This window comes from Amia ocellicauda, chromosome 4 (genome assembly GCF_036373705.1).
Source record: "Amia ocellicauda isolate fAmiCal2 chromosome 4, fAmiCal2.hap1, whole genome shotgun sequence".
Lineage (NCBI taxonomy): Eukaryota > Metazoa > Chordata > Actinopteri > Amiiformes > Amiidae > Amia > Amia ocellicauda.
In genome coordinates this window covers 14444438-14466799 of record NC_089853.1, presented here as the reverse complement: position 1 = coordinate 14466799, position 22362 = coordinate 14444438, and the positions used below count along the sequence as shown (strand labels likewise).

At 38.4% G+C, this 22362-nt stretch overlaps 1 protein-coding gene across 2 annotated transcripts in view; it reads right to left on the bottom strand.

The window, feature by feature from the left end:
* Window positions 1-481: 481 nt before the first annotated feature.
* The window catches only part of LOC136747820 (inactive serine protease PAMR1), a 44699-nt gene continuing 22818 nt past the window's right edge, over window positions 482-22362 (bottom strand). Inside the window, exons 5-14 of one of the 2 annotated variants that reach the window (XM_066701046.1) lie at window positions 17618-17835; window positions 17155-17262; window positions 10698-10898; window positions 10133-10324; window positions 9198-9389; window positions 8442-8633; window positions 7709-7775; window positions 4651-4883; window positions 3757-4052; window positions 482-2237 (exon numbers count right to left, since the gene is read on the bottom strand). In XM_066701046.1, the coding sequence (XP_066557143.1) occupies window positions 1698-2237; window positions 3757-4052; window positions 4651-4883; window positions 7709-7775; window positions 8442-8633; window positions 9198-9389; window positions 10133-10324; window positions 10698-10898; window positions 17155-17262; window positions 17618-17835 (2239 nt within the window). In that variant the 3' untranslated portion in view covers window positions 482-1697. The remainder of the gene's footprint in view (window positions 2238-3756; window positions 4053-4650; window positions 4884-7708; window positions 7776-8441; window positions 8634-9197; window positions 9390-10132; window positions 10325-10697; window positions 10899-17154; window positions 17263-17617; window positions 17836-22362) is intronic. The other variant, XM_066701047.1, reaches the window with a different exon arrangement.

The window sequence follows — 22362 nt, the reverse complement described above, 5'->3', positions numbered from 1 at the left end:
CGAGTTTGATATTTTGGAAGCTTTTTGCATCAGAATGAAAATGTTTTTAGCCAGAGGGATTTACATGAACCTGTGGAAGCCAGACACTAACACAGGGAGTGAGAGACAGTCTCCGGTTCCGATTGTGTCCGGGCTTTATTCAGTTCAGGCTCTCAAGTGGGGAAAACACAAACACAAACACAAACACAAACTGGGAGCTCCGCGCAGACAGGGGGTATGGACTCAGTCCTCCTTCTCTATAGTTAGATGCCTCCGTCGGGGAGGGAGAGGGGTTAAATAGACAGGGCACAGCTGCCGCTGATGTCACAGTCGCCTCGGTGCTCATTGCCCGCAGCCGTGAGTCAGCAGCCTGTTAGCGAGGAAGCGGACAACACAGCTGCGGCACATGAGCACCTCATCAGCGGCGTCAGCAGCAGCCGGGCCGTGACAGACAGCGGCCTGTCACAGAACCATATAAATTAGAAATACTTTTTATACAATATACCCAACACAATGAATCTTTTATTTTAAAAGAAAAATACATTACATATTGTATTTACATAACATTTTAAAAAGCATGTATTTGATTTTCTCAAATTATTTTATAAAAAACAAATGTTGGAAATATTTGTAGGAAGAAAACCATGACCTCACAGTAGTGATAAGGCCAAAGTTATGGATGGAATATAGATAAAATTGAAGACCTGAGGATGCTGAGCATATTTAAAATTACTTGGACATCTAAGGTTTATCTTTTCAAATGGACTGAAAATAAGGTATCAGGCACAAAAAGCCTGGTATTGGCTTTTATAAGAGCACACAGGTCTTCCTGAAATATAATACATTTCAGTGATTTTGAAATGAAATATACCAATTTTAATTTGATTTATTTAATACGGAATGTGATTTCAACTGGTATTATAATTATTACTTATTTGTTATTACAGTTATGTAAAAGGAAGAATATTGTGTCTTTAATATGTGCATCTTTATAAATTAGTTATGAGTTTTAAAAATCTCTACTTAATTTGACATTTGAATTGAATCTTTTGAAGGAATGTTATGAATACATACTTTTAAAACTGACAAAATCAAAACAGCTGTCAACAACTTGCAATTGTTCTTTTAAATTGGAATTAGAGATTTCACCACCCTATTACCTGTAGTACACTTTCACTGAATTGAAGAGTTTAGAAAATATTAAAATCCTACATTTCAGACAGATGCTATAACTATATGACCACTGTCAGAAAACCCTCATATTATCTAAAGGGTTTCCACTTGTGAAAGGTGGTTTTGGAGAGGAATGTTACAGATTAATCCTCAGACTTTTCTTACCAGTTTTGGTGACGATTTGTATTATGCCACATACATTAAAAAAAAAAAAAAGTGCAATGTTAGCAGGGCTTTTTGTTTAAACCTTTTTTGGCACATTCTGCAACACAGTTATACAAACTCAGAGCACAAATTGAAAAAAGGGGGTAAAAAAAATTGAAATGTACAGGAATATTCCCAAAATTGATTCTCAGTCTTGCCTGAAGGGACTTCTGCAGTGGTGTCAACCCCCATTACCCAGTTACTAAGTCAGTAAGTCTTTGTGCTCAAACAGGAAATGTACAACCTATTAGAAGTCTTCAGACAGGATTTACAACCCTACTGTGCTGCCTCACTTTTAAAGGCAGACGTCCAGTGTTTGGCACCAAAGCTCAGAGAAAGGCCTACTTCATGTTTTTCTCTATCCAGTCCTTGAAACTGGTTGCTCTGGTGTAGACCGTGTAAAGCTGTGGGCTGCAGGGTCGGTCATAGCCCCAGCTCACCAGCCCCAAAAGCTGCCACACAACCTTAGCGTCTCCCTGGCTGTCAGGTGTAGTCGAAGATGAAGGCAGGACTGTGATACCACCCGTATCAGATGGGCAGATATTGGAGAAGCTGTGGGGGAGCTCCCTGCCACAGAACATGTTGTCTGTGATGCTGACTGAGAGCCCATTTTGAGCATACTGGTGTTCACACTCCACCACGTCTGCCAGCTGAATAGGACCCACACGTGTGGTCTCGTTGTCAGGGGGACTGAGCTCAGACAAGATTGACCAGCCCATCACATAGCCCTTGAGGGCTGTAATCTCTCCCCCCTGGGCACTGGGGAGGCAAATAGGTAGAACTTTCTCATTGATCCGAGCTTTGTCCAGCAACTTCAACATGGCCAAGTCCGAATCCAGGACCAGTGGGTCGTAGTTGGGGTGAACAAGGATGGTGGAGACCTACAAGTCACATAAAACAGTATATAACATTACATGTTTAATAAAAAAAACACTGCAGTTTTGCATTTTTCTCTTTGGAATACCAGGTTTACTACATTGCTTTAAGGAGTTCATTATTATATAATATATAATATATATATATATATATATATAAACATTTTATTTTGTTGTAAGCAATCTTCTGCAATGTGTGCTATTTTGAGTTCTGTGATTCACTTGTGAAGAACTGCATGTCTTTCCCTGTGTGTCTGTGAAAAAGGTCACTGTCTTATTGTGCTACTGTGCTTACTGTGCTATAGTTCATCCCTGATATCCAGAAGAGCAGAGTCTGACAATGTAAATATTTTTAACCAGCAATTTGAGCTTTATGCATCATACAAGCACCTCTAATATAAATTATTCATTATACCTTAGTTTTGCCCTGGTTTGACCATACATGGTTGTTCCTAATGCGTTATCAGGCAGAAACTGAACTTCCAGTCATCATGAGACAGACATGGGGGCCTTGTTATCTTCCTCTCCTGTGTGCTCTGCATAAAAGTGCCTGTACTTCATAACTTTTCTAACACTGTTCTTACAATTGTCACTTGGAACTTTTCTGTGCAGCTGCTCTTAATAACTTCCTATTGATTGACCATGCATCTCACTCTGGATTATACTTGTAATGTGAATGCTGGTTCAATCTGAGTCCCTAACATTGCAGTGTTTTCAGTTCTTATGCAAATATTCATAAATCTACAACAGCTATGAGGTCATAATTCAAACAGCCTCAATATAATGCATTGCTATATAATATCAGCAATAATGCAAACTGATTAACTTCCAAGAAGATTCCCAGCTGCATCTGCAGGTTAGGTATTTAAGGATTCATTTGTAGTTTTGCATGTTTGTGTAATTTAGGTTGTGCTGTTCAATTTCCATAATTATCCAGAAGATGGCGATAGAGCTCTACACAGTACTATATGAAGAAGTTTTTATTGAATAAGGCAATATGGCTGCCAAACCACGTATCTGATAATTTTCAACAAGCCTTAAAGTATGTCATAAGGTGTACCCTGCTTTGCATGACCCGTCTCACAAATTTTGCTAGCATGGTGTGCCACTGAACCTAAATGACAGGAAGGATAAAACGATAAGCAAAGTCAAGTTCTGCATATTTTGTTAAAGCAATAAAAAGCTTTTTTGAACTAGAAAGACATTTGCAAATATTAATGAAATAACCATTAATTAAGAGATTCTCGGCTTGTTTTCTTTTAGAAAAACACTCAACAGTATATGTTTTAAGCATTCATTCCACTATCCAAGATTGCATTACACTTCTTTACTCCAATGAAGTGGAACCACCCAGTAGCAAACTCTGGAAATGTGTTTGCCTCAGCCCCATGTGTGCACATAAATACATTGCTCTTCATGTTTGGTATTGTATCAATTTCTCCCACCCACCATTGTCAAGTTCTCACACTATTTGTAAGAAGGCATGTTACATTTCAACCTCAGCTATAGATATTAAGCCTCTTACTCTGAGATGCTGCAGACTCTTGGGCTCTTTGGCATCATTGCGGTAGTGTTTGCCCATCACCACCCTGATGTCTGCAGCCTTGAGCGGATGGAGTTTCCCCAGTTCAGTGACACAGTGCGCGGCCACTACAACACTGCGCTGGTTAATCAGAGCGCCGCTGCAAATCAGCTGCCAGATGTCTTCCGAAACACTGTCCATTTTCATACTCTCAACAGAGCGGCGGTAAATAGCTGCATGCCAGGGCCAGCGTGTTTCCAAGAGCTTCTGTTGGTTGAAGGCTGAGATCTTACCACAGACTGCAAAGGAGAAAATAACAACATAAGACATTATTTATTTATGTCTGTTTGGTTTAATAATTTTTTTGTTGCCACAGATACCCCAACATAGTACTGCACCCTCTTGCACTCTGCAGAATTAATATTTTTAATAACCATGAATAATTAACCACACATCTCTATATACCCATTATCCAGGACAGACAATACGATCATTATGGAATTGACCTTTTTTTTTCAAGGGTCCCAGATAGTTGGCACAGAAGCTGGTTTAAATTATCTTCCAGTTCCGACTATCAGCAGCAACAGATAAATATTCAAATAAACATTCAAAGTTATCACTGCAAATGCATGAATATGGTTTTATCTGTCACTTGGGCAAACATTTTTCATTGATAATATGAATATGTATGAATATGGCAACTGACATGCCCTAAAGTTACCTAAAAACATTCCCTGAGCGGTGACTCTGAGACGCTAAAGATGAATCAGCCTGGATTCAGGGCTGGATGTGAGTAGAGCTATGAAGCTTTTGGTCAGTGGATTGTCTTGTGTGGCTGAGCACTTATGCAGGTAATATAGGAGATCTCTAAAGTGTGTGTTGGATAGTGTTGCTCACCTGGGAGGCATGTTACATGGCGCCCACTCCACTTGCCAGTCTTCAAGCAGGTGCGGTGGGAACTGCCTGTGTGCTGGTAGAAAGGGGAGGCACACTCATATTGAAGCTTGGTGTACACATGGTGATACCCAGGGGGCAGCACATCCAAGGCAAGAGGAGCCTTCGTTGGGGGGACCATGTCATAGAATTTCCCCATACTGGAAGAAGCATAGAGTTTGTGAACAGGGGTCGTCCTACAGAGAAAAGAAAGCAGGCCTTGTCATTTAGAAACTTAAAGTGATGCTACACAGATAATATTTATATAATCTTCAATTGAACATAAATGTGAGACTATGCCATTTGTAAGTGATGTGATTTTGTTATAAAACTAGTGTCAAGAAATAATTATATTGTTGCATTCATTTGTATTGTATATGTTGTCAGATTAAATTGACTGCATTACAGAATTGGCCAAGCTCTTTCTCTCCCCCTCTCCTGGTGTACATGATGTGTCTTACAACTACACTTCCAAGATGCCTGTAAAATAACTGACTTAATCACCTGTGGCCTGGAAGTTATACAGGTGCCTCGATTTAAGGACTTCTATAAAAGGAATGTGGAATTACAGAAAAACATACCAAGCAGTAAATATTCAGATATTTCATTGTAGTTCTCTATAAACAGAACAACCCTATCGATCTACAAAAAAATATTCCATGATGCTGTCTATTTTTTTTCAAGCCACACGCTGTAAACAAGCCAACTGGAAGACCCCCACTTATGTACAAATGTATCAACTGTTTCCTGAAAATTGCAGAATATTTGAAAGTTATCAAGTAAGCTAAAGCATATCATATAATGATATGATAGCTATATTTCTGGAAGCAAGTAAACAGTTTTATGAAAAAACAAATAAACAAAAAAGTAGATGGAACATGTTCAGAAGAAAAGACCACACAGACAGACTGCACTCAATCGAGAATCAGGGACCCAGAGGACCCGGACTCAAGTGCACAAAAAAACAGAAATTCTGAGCAGGTGCCATTAAGGGCCTGAGCCAAAGACATATCCAGTTTCAAAAACCCTAAAGTGGGCCCTGAGACTAAACTGAACTCAGGAGCACAAATAGAAGAGGTCTGTCCTCTGACATCAAGTCTGTAAAATCTAATAACTGTGTGTGGTATAGCCCAGTTCACTGCAGCACAGAACCCCAGACAGGTAGGCAACATGAAAAAGGGCCCAGGATGCAGCCACACATCTAATCGGATATGTCACCAGTCGCTCAGTCACTGGCAGGGTCTGGAATATTACTGGCTCTGGATGTTGGAGGTCGCTGCAGGTTGAGTCAAGAGATTCGCCCACCAGGGTACCTGCCACTGATCTCAGCAACAGATCAGCAAGGTGGAGATTCATGCTGCTTACATGCCTTTGGTGAATGGCTGCATTCATGTGAAAGTACAGGCCGGCCTGAGGGGCACAATACCACTGAGGAGGATAGGCTTAATGACAGGCAGAGGGAGAGTCCTATAGTGACTGAGGCTGTAATTGCACGGGAGCTCGCCACCAAAGGGGGTGCTATGTATTATTGCTCTTGCTAGCACCATGCAAAATGTTTGTTTAACTTAAAATTGTAATTGTTAAAAAGTATGCAAACCTTATTATAGTGTACAAATTATATATATATATATATATATATATATATATATATATATATATATACACTCACCCAACCAAATGATTATTAGGAACACCATACTAATACTGTGTTTGACCCCCTTTCGCCTTCAGAACTGCCTTAATTCTACGTGGCATTGATTCAACAAGGTGCTGAAAGCATTCTTTAGAAATGTTGGCCCATATTGATAGGATAGCATCTTGCAGTTGATGGAGATTTGTGGGATGTACATCCAGGGCACGAAGCTCCCGTTCCACCACATCCCAAAGATGCTCTATTGGGTTGAGATCTGGTGACTGTGGGGGCCAGTTTAGTACAGTGAACTCATTGTCATGGTCAAGAAACCAATTTGAAATGATTCGACCTTTGTGACATGGTGCATTATCCTGCTGGAAGTAGCCATCAGAGGATGGGTACATGGTGGTCATAAAGGGATGGACATGGTCAGAAACAATGCTCAGGTAGGCCGTGGCATTTAAACGATGCCCAATTGGCACTAAGGGGCCTAAAGTGTGCCAAGAAAACATCCCCCACACCATTACACCACCACCACCAGCCTGCACAGTGGTAACAAGGCATGATGGATCCATGTTCTCATTCTGTTTACGCCAAATTCTGACTCTACCATCTGAATGTCTCAACAGAAATCGAGACTCATCAGACCAGGCAACATTTTTCCAGTCTTCAACTGTCCAATTTTGGTGAGCTTGTGCAAATTGTAGCCTCTTTTTCCTATTTGTAGTGGAGATGAGTGGTACCTGGTGGGGTCTTCTGCTGTTGTAGCCCATCCGCCTCAAGGTTGTACGTGTTGTGGCTTCACAAATGCTTTGCTGCATACCTCGGTTGTAACGAGTGGTTATTTCAGTCAAAGTTGCTCTTCTATCAGCTTGAATCAGTCGGCCCATTCTCCTCTGACCTCTAGCATCAACAAGGCATTTTCGCCCACAGGACTGACGCATACTGGATGTTTTTCCCTTTTCACACCATTCTTTGTAAACCCTAGAAATGGTTGTGCGTGAAAATCCCAGTAACTGAGCAGATTGTGAAATACTCAGACCGGCCCGTCTGGCACCAACAACCATGCCACGCTCAAAATTGCTTAAATCACCTTTCTTTCCCATTCAGACATTCAGTTTGGAGTTCGGGAGATTGTCTTGACCGGGACCACACCCCTAAATGCATTGAAGCAACTGCCATGTGATTGGTTGGTTAGATAATTGCATTAATGAGAAATTGAACAGGTGTTCCTAATAATCCTTTAGGTGAGTGTATATATATATATATATATATATATATATATATATATATATATATATATATATGTAACAACCTGGCATGTAGTTGACCTGTTATACAATTAGTAGTTGATGGCACATACACAGAGAAATAGACAATGAGGTGTACCTGGAAGGCACCTGTGGAGGTAGCACTTTCTGTCTGACCAAGTCTGACACCTTGGGTTCACGACAGGCTACAAACAAAGACAAGTTAAGCTTAAAACAACCCCTATATAACTTAATTGTTAAGATACATCTAAGTGATTAAAGAATGGGGTGTATGACATTACCCTTCATATGATGAAAACATTTGATAATGGTATTTCATGAATCGTCAAGAAGAGATGGGCTTTGAGATTGTACCCCTTCCACCACCCCAAGCATCAACAATTAAAATCAATGTGAGACTCCCATAGAAGCAATGTTGAACAGGTGGGAGTGCAGAAAATGTTTTGAACAAATACATTATTCTCTACTGAAAAGTATGCTTATAAATGCACAAACCATTACAAATAAATAGTGTATCTATATATGTGTTTTCTTGTACATATCTACTAGGTATTGTTACTCACTGTAAATATGTAGTTTCTTCAGTTTTTCCTAAAAGGTTGCTGAGGTATTATTGTATGCATGGAACTGTTCCTTAAAGGTGTGTAGTTTCTTATTAATAAATGCAATTGACCACAAATCAGTTTTTTAACATTAAAGTACAAACTGCCAAGAATAAAACATATTGATTGCATTGATCTAATTCTCCACCTCTCTTTTGTTTGTAAAAAATAGCAACTGATATAAGAAAATAAGAAAGTTTACAAACAAGAGGAGGCTCTTCAAACCATCATGCTCGGTGATAGACACACCTTTGACACAATAGGGTTGCTTGCCACTCCATTTCCCATCCTGTTGGCAGCTTCTCTTGGCATTTCCACTCAGAGCATAAGAGTTATTACAGAAGAACTCCACAGTATCAGGGCTATCTCCTGAACCTGGTGTCAAGTGATAGTAGCCATTGCTGAGCCTTACTGGTTCACTGCACTTTGTCTTCTGAGGAACTGAGCAGAAAGAATGGAACAAGGAAAGTCTTGTTATTTTAAAGTCCAGTTTATATAGTAATTTTGTATTTCCTAAAACCCCCAAGCATCAACAATTACAATCAATGTGAGGCTCCCATAAAAGCAATGTTGAACAGATGGGGGTGCAGAAAATGTTTTGAACAAATCGTTTATTCTCTACTGAAAAGTATACGTATGAATGCACAAACCATTTAAAAGAAATAGTGTATCTATATATGTGTTTTCTTGTACATATCTACTAGGTATTGTTACTCACTGTAAATATGTAGTTTCTGCAGTTTTTCCTAAAAGGTTGCTGAGGTATTATTATATGCATGGAAATGTTCCTTAAAGGTGTGTAGTTTCTTATTAATAAATGCAATTGACCACAAATCAGTTTTTTAACATTACAGTACAAACTGCCAGAAATACAAAATATTGATTGCATTGATCTAATTCTCCACCTCTCTTTTTGTGTAAAAAATAGCAACTGATATAAGAAAATAAGAAAGTTTACAAACAAGAGGAGGCTCTTCAAACCATCATGCTCGGTGATAGACACACCTTTGACACAATAGGGTTGCTTGCCACTCCATTTCCCATCCTGTTGGCAGCTTCTCTTGGCATTTCCACTCAGAGCATAAGAGTTATTACAGAAGAACTCCACAGTATCAGGGCTATCTCCTGAACCTGGTGTCAAGTGATAGTAGCCATTGCTGAGCCTTACTGGTTCACTGCACTTTGTCTTCTGAGGAACTGAGCAGAAAGAATGGAACAAGGAAAGTCTTGTTATTTTAAAGTCCAGTTTATATAGTAATTTTGTATTTCGTAAAAACCCCAAGCATCAACAATTACAATCAATGTGAGGCTCCCATAAAAGCAATGTTGAACAGGTGGGGGTGCAGAAAATGTTTTGAACAAATCCTTTATGCTCTACTGAAAAGTATACTTATGAACGCACAAACCATTAAAAAGAGATAGTGTATCTATATATGTGTTTTCTTCTACATATCTATTAGGGATTGTTTCTCATTGTAAATATGTAGTTTCTACAGCTTTTCCTAGAAGGTTGCTGAGGTATTATTGAATGCATAGAAGTGTTCCTCAAAGATGTGTAGATTCTTTATAATGAATGCAATTGAGCACAATTATTTTTTTTAACATTAGAGTACAAACTGCCAAGAATAAAACATATTGATTGTATTGATCTAATTCTCCAACTGTGTTTCTTGTGTAAAAAATAGAAACTGATATAAGAACATAAGAATATAATAACGTTTACAAACAAGAGGAGGCTCTTCAAACCATCGTGCTCGGTGTTAGACACACCTTTGACACAATAATAATAATAATAATAATAATAATAATAATAATAATAATAATAATAATTATTATTATTATTATTATTATTATTATTATTATTATTATTATTATTATTATTATTATTATTCATAGTAGTAGTGATATTATGAATACAAAGCTGAGAGTAGAGGTCAAACCTTTCACACATTGGGGCTTTGTGCCACTCCAGGTGCCATTTGGCAGGCATGTTAATTGGGAAATGCCTCTCAGTGTGTAGGATGTGTTACAGAAGTACTGCACAGCTATAAGGACATCTCCCGGACCATACACCAGCAAATAATTGCCATTTAGGGGCTTCCCAAGATCTTCACACTGCTTCTCTGCTGGCACTGGAACATAGATAATAAACAGGGTTTGAAGGTGCATAAACTCAGTGTGATCTCTTTGTAAATATTGCATTACATTGTTGTAAACAAATGGCAAGTTCTCACAACCTTTTGCAATGCTATCTCATTGTAGTGTAATTTATTAAGTTTGGAATTCCAAAAGTGGGATCCTCCTGTAATGCCAAACTAAATCATACTAAATACTAAATGATTCAAGGAAAATCATTTGACAGGGTTACCAGAAACATTTTGTAGCCTTTGGTTTTCTTTCTTTAGAAATATATTAAGAATTTGAAAGCAGTAGTCTATTGTGAAAACTTTGTTCCAGAGGTTCTTCTTCAATAGTCTTTTTCCACACGTGGCTTGTTGTTCTTACCGCAGATAGGAGTAGGGGCACTCCAGTTGCCATCCAGTTGGCAGGTGGCCTTGTGGGCACCCTTTAAAGTGAACCCAGTGTCACAGCGGAAGGTGACGTGCGCCCCAAAACGAAGGTCATCCCCTTCCTTTGATCCATGGACTGGCACCAGGGGGCTCCTGCACAGCACCACTGACAGTTCAGATATTCCAAAAAAATCTACTTTATTAAACACACATGAGACAAGTATTACTGCAATACATTTGATAACCTTTTTCCTAATAAAAGAATATTAAAAAACACAATAATGGAATCAATGGCTTGGTGTCACATATTTTTTCTTCACTCCCAGCTACATAGACAAAGTTTTAGCTCTAATTGCAGAGCCATTGGCAACTGATCCTTTCTGCTGGTCATTTCATTATTACAAAGATTAACATGTTTCTCAACCTTATCTAAATCACACATTCTTGTCACCAATGACACACAATGAGTTGTTTTCCAAAAAAGTAAAAAAATGTGCTAACTTGTTTTAATGGTGAATTAAATTAAATTCATTTCAATTGAATTGGTGAACACACTATTGGCAATAATCGGCTCTATTGCCTTATGTACCTCTGTTTTATGTGCCAGAGCAATACCACGTACTGTGTAAATATTGGTCACATTATGTAATGCATGAATAACTGACCCAGTATAACTTAAACCCATGTAACTGATGGTCTAACTGTATATATAATGTCCTTATCAGGTAGTAAGGCACGTGTCATTTGAGAAAAGATTTGGGAAATTCTGTGGGGATAGGAAAAAACAACCTATTGCAGTCAGTTGAAACTCCTTCAGCTTTAGTTGCTGAAGTTGTTGTATATGAATATTGTTTCTACTATATGATATATCCACTTTGGTATATATATATTTTCTGTTATTTCTTATTGAACAGCCCCTCATAATTATAAAGCCTGCCTTTAATTAATTATTGATTACATATTATATATGGAGAAAGGCAAAATACAGCAACTGAATTGATCAAACTCTGGGAGATTAAAAGCTACATTTTGCCAAAAGAACATTTTTGGAGAATTGCATTTGCAATTTGCATTTAAATGTTATTTTAAGGTTAATGCAGCCTTCCTTTATTCATTTGTAATATTACTTGTATGTGAGAAGCAGGGTAATATGTTTGCCTATAGGAATAATTGGAATAGATGTTTTCTTTCTTAAAATGTTTTTAAGGAAAGTTGTATTTTTATATACACATTTAAGATCAAGCACCTGTGGCACTTCATCATAACACTGCACTGCCAAAACACACAGTTCTGTTTGTTCTTTTGGATGCCCACTTCACAGTCCTAGTTTTGCAGATGTTCTTTGTTCTGTAGCACACTCTGAGATATGTGTAAAAGTGTATATAGAGCTGTGCAACTATGTGCAAAAATATTAACCTTTGCCAAGGGCAATATTTTCATCAGTAATATTATTATTTTATTCTTAATATATGACTGGTAGCCACACACTACAATGAAAATAGTGCCTGACTCCATGCACAAACAGCCAAGGGAGAGCTGAAATATTCAGTTCCATACAAAATATGAAAAGGGTGACTATACTGTACAAACAATCTCATAAGCACCAAAGTTGTGTTTTGGTTTTTATTTTATTATAAGCTCTTAATCTAATATCTAGTATTAGGTGTCTTGACAGACCAGTAAAAGAGGAGGCAGTGAGAAAGAAAAAACACGTTTCAGTGTGTAAAATGGTCAAGGACATAGCGTTGATGAATCTGATTCATATGACATCTAGGGTAAATGGTATAAATTATAAAAATCTGAGCCAAGACAATCATGTCAGTTATGTCGTGCTAAAATATTATTATACTATAAATTATTTTATACCTAAATTACCTAAATTGATTTGTTTTTGTGACATTATGTTTTATTTTTTGTATTTACATTTTATTTCTACACAGTGCTGAGTTTGGGGTGAAGGAATCACAATATTATTATTATTATTATTATTATTAATAATAATAATAATAATAATAATAATAATAATAATAATAATAATAATAATGGATAAGATATTAATGGTAAAGCACCACTGAATGCAATAACTCAAGTTGCAGCGGGGAAGACAATTCCGGTGCTTCTTTAGTTTTTCTACTGTGTTTCAGCTATTCGGGAAAACATGATACAACATTTCCTGAAACCCTGAAATAACAATACATAACAACAACAACAATAACAATAACAATAAGCTTTTGCTTATATAATATATTATCAAACTGAAAACATCCCTTCCTTACACAATACACTTGTTCCTTATTAGCAACATGTAAAGATGTATAAAACCATAATATTAGCAACCAAGTTTTTTAAGGAACCCTTTAATACTGGATCAAAAGTAATTACTGAGGATGGTCATATCTTTATGTTTTAAATATGATCAAATGTATGTTTTAATAACTGACATTGAATCAAAATTTGCCTGCCATTGGTAAGCCATTAACAGAAATGTGTGCAGTCTTATAATTCAAAATGATTGACTTAATGAAGATTATGTACTAAGTAATGAATCCATACCTGTTTTCTTTTTAAAGATATAAATGCAATCTGACATTGCAGTAAGTATAGACATGCATATATGTTCATGAAAAAGGGCTTTGTTTCCATGAGTACTTGGGGAAGCTGATTTGGCCTGGAGACAGATGCCTAGTGAGACGTCAGCACAAAGCATAGTGAATTGAAATGAAGTGAAGTGAAGCATGGGGGCTGTTAAAAGTCATTATAATGACTTAAGTCAGACTTGAGTCCTCTCTATAGCAAGGCAACAGTAACTTTACTCACAGGGATCTTTCTTTCTCCACTTTGGTATTTTTTAAGTGGCTGTTCAAGTCATTAAATTTCACTGCTGGATATTCCATTCTTAGTAATATGTGCTTTCCACTGGCTCTAGGCAGTAGCCTTCGTCATATTGTGGAGAGCTTGAGCTCTTCTAAACAGTACATGTGTGAAAGTTAATAAGGACTCTCAAATATTGCCGGCAATCCAAACTTTTATATGATACACAGAGACGCCACTGACTGTTTTTATTCCTCAGGCCAGTAAGCCTCATGTTACACTAGTGAATAGTAAAAGCCTTCCCAGGAACATAAGGAACACATGTACAGAGTAATTGAGAATCTCTTAAACTAGAGACCAGGGGGGCAGGGAGCTCTGACAATGGGAGATGTTCCACTAAGGAAAGAAAACCAAGGGAAACTACTAGTAGGAAAGTCCTGAAATGTTTGTACCTCAATGCCAGGAGTATAAAGAACAAGATGTTAGACCTAGAAGCCACAGTGCTGGTGGGTGACTATGATGTTGTAGGAGTGACAGAAACATGGCTTACAGAAAATGATGGGGATGAATACAAGTTGAAAGGATACACACAGTTTAGGAGGGACAGGCAAAATCGAAGAGGTGGTGGGGTAGTATTATATGTCAGAAATGACATTGAGGAAGAAGAACTCAAATTAGATCCCAGTAACGAAACAGAATCTTTGTGGGTTAAACTTTTGAACAAACGATCTGGAGGATTAGTGGTAGGAGTGTGCTACAGACAACCCAAGATGTTGCATTGTACAATGTAATCAGGACTGCATGTAGCAAGGATGTGGCTGTTATAATGGGGGATTTCAATTTTCCAAACATAGACTGGGAAAGCCCAGTTGGGAGTACAGAAGCAGAAATAGAAATGGTTGAGATTGTAAATGACTGCTAAAACTAATGCAAAGAGCTTTTTTCAATACTACAACAGCAAGAGGTCAATAAAAGAGGAAGTGAAACAGATAAAGGGCAAACATTGAAGTTTCTTGGAAAATGAACAAGATGTGGCAAATGTTTTAAATGAGTATTTCACAGAGGTTTTTACAGAAGAAAAAAACAGATGACATACCACAGGTTTAAACCAGTCCAGTCAAACCCTAAGAGAGATCAGGATAAATGAGGAGGAGGTACTAAAGGGACTAGCAGAATTAAAAACAGACAAATCACCTGGGCCAGATGGTATATTTCCAACAGTACTTAGAAATTAGGGAAATTATTTATAGGTGCTATCATTAATAATAATAATAATAATAATAATAATAATAATAATAATAATAATAATAATAATAATAATAATAATATTGTGATTCCTTCACGCCAAACTCAGCACTGTGTAGAAATAAAATGTAAATACAAAAAAAAAAAAAAACATAATGTCACAAAAACAAATCAATTTAGGTATAAAATAATTTATAGTATAATAATATTTTAGCATGACATAACTGACATGATTGAATTTTACAAGTGAATTAATCACTTGTAAAATGTTGGAGAAAATGATTAGACAGAAAATAGAGGAGCATCTTAATGAAAACCATATTCTTGGAGATAGTCAGCATGGGTTTAGATGAGGCAGATCATGTCTTACTAATTTATTAGAATTTGTTTAACATGCAACTGCAGCTGTAGATCAGGTGAAAGCATATGATATGATATACTTACACCAAAGACTGATCCTCAAATTGGAAGCTGTAGGCATTCAGGGTAATGTAAGTAGATGGATTATGAACTGGTTGATGTATAGAAACAGAGGGTGTCAATAAGAGGAGTTGCTTCTAACTGGAGTGAGGTTGTTAGTGGAGTTCCACAGGGATCAGTACTAGGGCCTTTGCTTTTTCGAATCTATATTAATGATCTGGACTCGGGGATATTTAGCAAACTTGTCAAATTTGCAGATGATACTAAAATAGGTGGCTCAGCAGATACAATCTCGGCAGAACAGGCTATTCAAAGGGACTTAGATAATATTCAGTTGCTGACACCTGGCAGATGAAAGTCAATGTGGAAAAGTGCAAGGTATAACAAGCAGGTAACAAACATGTCCACTATAATTACACTATGGGAGGAATAGAACTAGATGAAGTACTGCATGAGAAAGACCTAGGAGTCTATGTGGACTCCTCACTTTCTCCTTCCAAACAATGTGGGGAAGCAATAAAAAAGGCAAATAGGATATTAGGGTATATTGTCAAAAGTGTAGAATTTAAAACAAGGGCAGTAATGTTCAGACTGTACAATGCACTAGTTAGACCTCATCTAGAATACTGTGGACAGTTCTGGGCTCCACACTTAAAGAAAGATATCGCTGCTCTAGAGGCAGTTCAGAGGAGAGCAACCAGACTTATTCCAAGTTTGAAGGGAATGTCCTACTGAGAGACTGAGGGAACTGAATATTTTCACCCTGGAACCTGGGGACACAAATGTAAATTGGGCTTCAAGGCATTCAAGACAGAAAACAGGAGACACTTCTTCACACAGAGAGTCGTCACAATCTGGAACAAACTCCCCAGCGATGTGGTTGATGCTGACAATTTGGGAACATTTAAAAATAGACTGGATAGGATCCTTGGATCACTTAGTTACTAATGGACACCAAACGAGCATGATGGGTCGAATGGCCTCCTCTCCTTTATAAACTTTCTTAATATGGCCAAAGTTACTATTTGTGTTATAGTCTCTGTTAAAACAGGGATGTGCAAAGAAATGGATTTCTCGCTCCTATGGTATTAGATCATTATAATATTAAGGTGTAGTAGTATTCATTATAGTTACTGACAAATTCAAGGTGCCACCGATGCAGCTCCCTCTACTATCTGCAGGTAGTGCGAATTACATTATAAGATCCAACAATATGCCAGAGGTGTAGCATCTTTTAATCTGCAGACACGCTGGAAGCAGGGAAAAGCTACTTGACTGATAGAGTGGTAAATAAGAGGATGATCCCTTCATTAAAATACAGCAGGGGTGGTTCTAGACTTAAAGTTTTAGTGGGGCTTTGGGGCTGAGGTTTTTTTTTTACGATGTCGGGGGGGGGGGGGGGTTAGGGTGTGCTGACAGTGCCAGTGTAAGGGCAAGGGGGGAGGGTGCTGACAGGTTTTTTTTCGGTGTTTTACGGTGTTTTGCGAAGTTACTTCTTAATTTTTCGATTCTTTCGTGGTAAGATTTTTAGGCTCTAAATACGGTCTAGCACTACCAATGAAGTACAGTATATAAGAAATTAAATGTGGGGGGAATTTAGTTTTTTACATTCAATTTTCTCCCTGAATTTGGAGAGTTGCCCATGTCTTTGGAAGCCTTACCAACTTTATTCATTGATATTTGATTGATAGCCCTTAATTATGATGGGTAATATTGCACTGTTCACGATATAACAATGTTTCATTGCTGGGAAATAATAGTTATAATTTCATATTGATTTATATTGTGAGTTGTTGCATTGGCCACAAGTAGAACAAGGTATTTATTCCAGTTAACAATAGCAGATAAACTACACCTGGAGGTTGTGCCTTGAAGAAAATCGATATACTGAGGGCTTTCTTGTTTACTATCTATTCAGTTTGTTAGTATGAGGAGTCAACAATTACAGTATTGTACAATAAAGATATGTAACTCACTGTTTTCACATTGTTTTCCAGTATAGCCAGCTAGGCAGGCACACCGAAATGAGTTTGCAGAGTCCAGAAAACACGTACCATCATGGAGACATGGAGAAGAGGTGCAGGCTGGGAAAAAATATTAAACATTTTTGAAAGACTGAACCTGTACATTGACAAGGTAAGAGTCTTTTGGTGGCAATACCAGAGAGAAAATGTATTCTCCATGGCTATTTATATTAATTTAGGTTTGCATTCATTTTTATATTTTACTTATTCTTTTGCGTGTTTAACATTGTTATCAGGTGGCAGTGTTAATAATATGTATTTATTTTCTAATTTTTAATGACTAAGCAATTCTTATAAAATAAAAGCACAACTTGCCTAACCCCATGGGGAAGAATACCCATAAAATACCCTTAAAATATTTTGACACAGAGACAGGGGCTCTTTTAAGTAAACAAAATAAATTCACTGCAATTACCTGAGTTTTCTTCAAAGATTGCAAAAAACCCATCAAAGCTTTTATAACCATCAGATACGAAGAGAACATGAAGGGAATTTCCGGAGCTCTTGATGGTAGCCGGCCTCTCATTCCCACAGAAACGGCCGATCACACGTGAGTCCACACCGTCTCCATCTCGCACCTCCACATAATCATAACGACAGTTGAAGTCAAACTCCAGGCTGAGCATTAGAAACCTAATAAAACAGAATTAAGTTAGTTAGGAAACTGGCTTGGCTTAGTAACAAAACTGGAAAGATCTCTGTTAAATATACATGTGTGGGTCTGCCAGTATTTTCTAATCTTTATGTATTTCACTTTATTGCCCTGTCTTTTCACTCATCTTCTCTCTTTATTTGTATTGAATAAGATTGTGAGATTGTGAAATTATATATATATATATATATATATATATATATATATATATATATATATTATAATAATATAACTCAGGATACAGATAAATCTTCCAACACCTACATTTAGAGCACTGGTTCCACATTATATTTAAATGTGTAATACAGTAATGTTTTGAGTTGTCTGCAATGTATCTGAACTATACTGAAAAAAACAGTTCCCTTGCAGCAAGAACTTGCTGAGTCAAGCAGACAGACTCCTGTGGCATCCCAACCCACAACTGTGGGTTTGGCCCCTGAAATGCTCCGTCTAAGGGCAATGGGACTGTCGGACAGCATGGTGGAGAAGCTGTGGCCAATCTTCCAGAACGGGTGTCTGACCAGGCAGGTGGACCCAGTGTCCTGCCCCATGATGACCATACTGTGCTTCCTACAAAGTTTGATAGAGGAGGGCAAGTCGACATCCACCCTGAAGGTTTATATGGTTGCTATCTGAGAGTGCCATGATACAATTGACTCACTTCCTGGCGACCCAGTTCCTAAAGGGAGGGAGGCGGCTCAGACCGCCACTGAAGGACATAATTCCAGCGTGGGACCTGGGTCCAATTGAGGTTCTCTTTCTCTCACCATGGTTGCCTTCCTTGTAGCGATAACTTCAGCAAGGAGAATTGGAGAAATTCATGACTTGTCTGTGGATAAGGCCTGTTTGATTTTCTCAGGAAGCAAAGACAGCGTCACTCTGAGTACGTACCCAACCTTCCTACCTAAGTTTGTGTCAGCGTTTCACATTAACCAACCTGTTGTACTGGAGTAATCTCCACATGTGTCAGATTAGGACTGCAGACTGAACACACTTTGTCCTGTCAGGGCCCTAAAGTGTAATATGGAAAGCACTGCACATGTCCACAGATCCAACCAGATTTTTGTCTGCTATGGGTCTACCACTAGAGGGCAGGCAGTATCAAAACAACAACTGGCCCACTGGGTGGCAGATGCTGTCCGTCTCACCTATGAAACTGCAGGGGTTCCTATGCCTGAACACAAGACCTGTGTAATGCTGCAACCTGGTCTGGTCGATTAACTTTCTCAAGGTCCTACTGCCTGAATGTAGCAGACCGGATGCGCCCTACCCTGGGAATTCACATACTGCAGGTGGCATACCTTCAGGTGCTGTGAGGCTCTGCTATGCTTGCCATGGAAGGGATGGAACTTGAATCAGGTGTCAGGACTTCCCGACAGCTCTGGTATAGCCTTCCCATTCGGTAATGGCTATCTTTCAATTTGAAAGGGAACGTTGAGTTATTATCATAACCATTACCCTTCAGGGGTTGCTTGGCTAAATGACTAAGGAATGGCAGGCTGCTACTGTGAGGAGGAGAGACTTTGCAGGCATAGGGGTGGGACTCTGCTTGGCTGATACTGCCTGGCTCTATTTAACTCAAAATGTACTTTATCCTTATTAAAATAAAATGTTTTATTATAAAGCTCTTAATCTGAACATGTTTTACTATTGCCATTTAGTCTGTATTCCTTAGTATGTTGCAGTACTTCATAGTAACATAGAATGCTAATCAGGAGCCTGTGTTAGCTAAATGGATGCGAGTGAACTCTCCAAGGAAACATTTATCAAGTGATTAAAAACGTCTAAAATAATGATTAAAGTCAGTTACTGTGTGGCCTGCTTAAAAATATCAGTTGTCCCAGGATAATTGGGTCAGATGATACATCTAATCTTTCCCCATTGAGAACCCTGCAGTTACTACTGGAAATGTAATAAATAAATCATTGCTAATATGTTCTGCCTACACTTAAGGACAAAATGATCAGAGAGACAACAAGATCAATCTTGCTAAAATAAAATTGAATCCTGAATTTAATTACCTTATTTAAATATGTTTTATTTAATTTAATGTAATTCATTTAATTAACTTTGACCCATCCACCAATACAGAATGCCTGCATATTTATAATATATGGAAATATTAATTGAAGGGCTTACTCGTATATCTTTGATATATTACTTAAAGATGTTTTAACCAGACAATGTATTCAGCATTTTAAGCCTAAAATTATACATGTATTATAAAATTATTAATTTCCTTTTAATATGCATATTTTTGTGAAAACCAATTTTGTATATAGATTGAATGTGTATACAGGCAGTTTTTTCAATGCTTAATATGGACTTTATGAATTCAACATCCTTTAAAATGCATTAAAAGAACATCAAATTATTAAGGATGTAATTTTTTCCAATGAGATCATTCCCATTTGCATTACAGAACAAAGAAACCCCACCTGCCAAGTCACAGTTGCTATAGTGTGAAACAAATAGCATTATTTTACCTGAGGCATATATGAACTCAACTCAAATAGAATTTGTGAAATTATACAATCATTCCATGAAAGAACAGGTGGCTAGAATTACTTTTAATGAGGAAACATACTATATGTATGAAATTACAAGTATGTTTTCCTTAACAATATAATATGAAATTGTATTACAATTAATCTTGTGAAGATCAATGAACAAATCCTACATTAAATGTGTTTTTGGGGAGACCACTAGGAGTCATTAAATTGAGTACAAAGAACATATAATAATTTTCAAATTGTAATAGTTTATTTCTTATTTCTTTATTTTTAATTACAAATGTTCAACACACTGTGCCAAACATTTGAATCCTAAAAAGCCTGGCCAGACTAATTTAACTAGAAAAATAATAATTTTCCAGACACCCAGTTCAGATGCTTTAACATTAGATAATGATAGGTTGCAAATGCAACCCCGGTTATCTGAAAAAGGAAGCACTGCCCAAGGGGGGAGGGGTTTCTGTGCACTGCTGTAGGAACCCGATCGAAACGTTACAAAGCTGCCATTGGCCCCTGCGCACGTCACTCAGAACAGGTCCCTTCCACTTCCTGTTCTATAAAATGTGACGTCAGCGCAGGTTCGTCCTCTTTTGCTGGAAGCTAGGACTCCTGCGCAACCTTGCAACCCTTGGACAGTGTTTCCTTTTTCAGATAACCGGGGTTGCATTCACAACCTATCGTTATCTTTCAAGTCGGAAGCACTGCCCAAGGGGGAGGGGTTACTGTATAACAAAACTGTCACAAGGGAGGAGGCAGCGAGCTGATAAGGGAGTCTGCCCTGAGGTGACCACTAGGGGCTTCAGCAACACAACTCCAGACAGGAGCCATAGAGGCCCCTTGGGGCTAAACTGGGCTGTCCAGGAGCGAGGACCGTAGTCTGCAATCAGCATATACAAATTGGGGCTACAGATGTCAACTCTTATGCCTTCCACTTACAACAGCAAGGCCGGCTGCTCTACTACTGCATCTAGGAGCGAGGCCATATATCATAAATATATGGCGCGGGCCATCAAGCAACTTGTGCGCCTTCCGTGCATTAACGTGACAGTAAACCCCTGATCCAGCAGGAGCGGGGCCACAGACCCACTGAATGAGACACAGCTGGCTAGTCACTGAGTAGCCACAGCTGGACATAACAGTATACACAGTGTGGCAGCAGGAACATTCATGCTGCCTCCGCGCAGCACAGGAAAATCACGTTCACTGAACGGTACAGAGCATCCAGCTCCACTGTGCTGTCATAACAACTAAACACATCGCGGGGTGCAGGAAGCAAATCATGCACCACAACGAACACGGGAGCAGTTGTCACCTATTAGCGCAGCTAATGCAGGACAACAGCAGGCTCTACCATGACCATCAAACCATAACATTGCGGTGTGCAGGAAACTGTTCATGCACTCTTCGCATAACATTGGCCGCTTGCTCCACTACCCCAGCTAGGAGCGAGGCCACACTAGCTCTACAATGTTGTACAAATGAACAACAATATACACTCACCTAAAGGATTATTAGGAACACCTGTTCAATTTCTCATTAATGCAATTATCTAACCAACCAATCACATGGCATTTGCTTCAATGCATTTAGGGGTGTGGTCCTGGTCAAGACAATCTCCCGAACTCCAAACTGAATGTCTGAATGGGAAAGAAAGGTGATTTAAGCAATTTTGAGCGTGGCATGGTTGTTGGTGCCAGACGGGCCGGTCTGAGTATTTCACAATCTGCTCAGTTACTGGGATTTTTACGCACAACCATTTCTAGGGTTTACAAAGAATGGTGTGAAAAGGGAAAAACATCCAGTTTGCGGCAGTCCTGTGGGCGAAAATGCCTTGTTGATGCTAGAGGTCAGAGGAGAATGGGCCGACTCATTCAAGCTGATAGAAGAGCAACTTTGACTGAAATAACCACTCGTTACAACCGAGGTATGCAGCAAAGCATTTGTGAAGCCACAACACGTACAACCTTGAGGCGGATGGGCTACAACAGCAGAAGA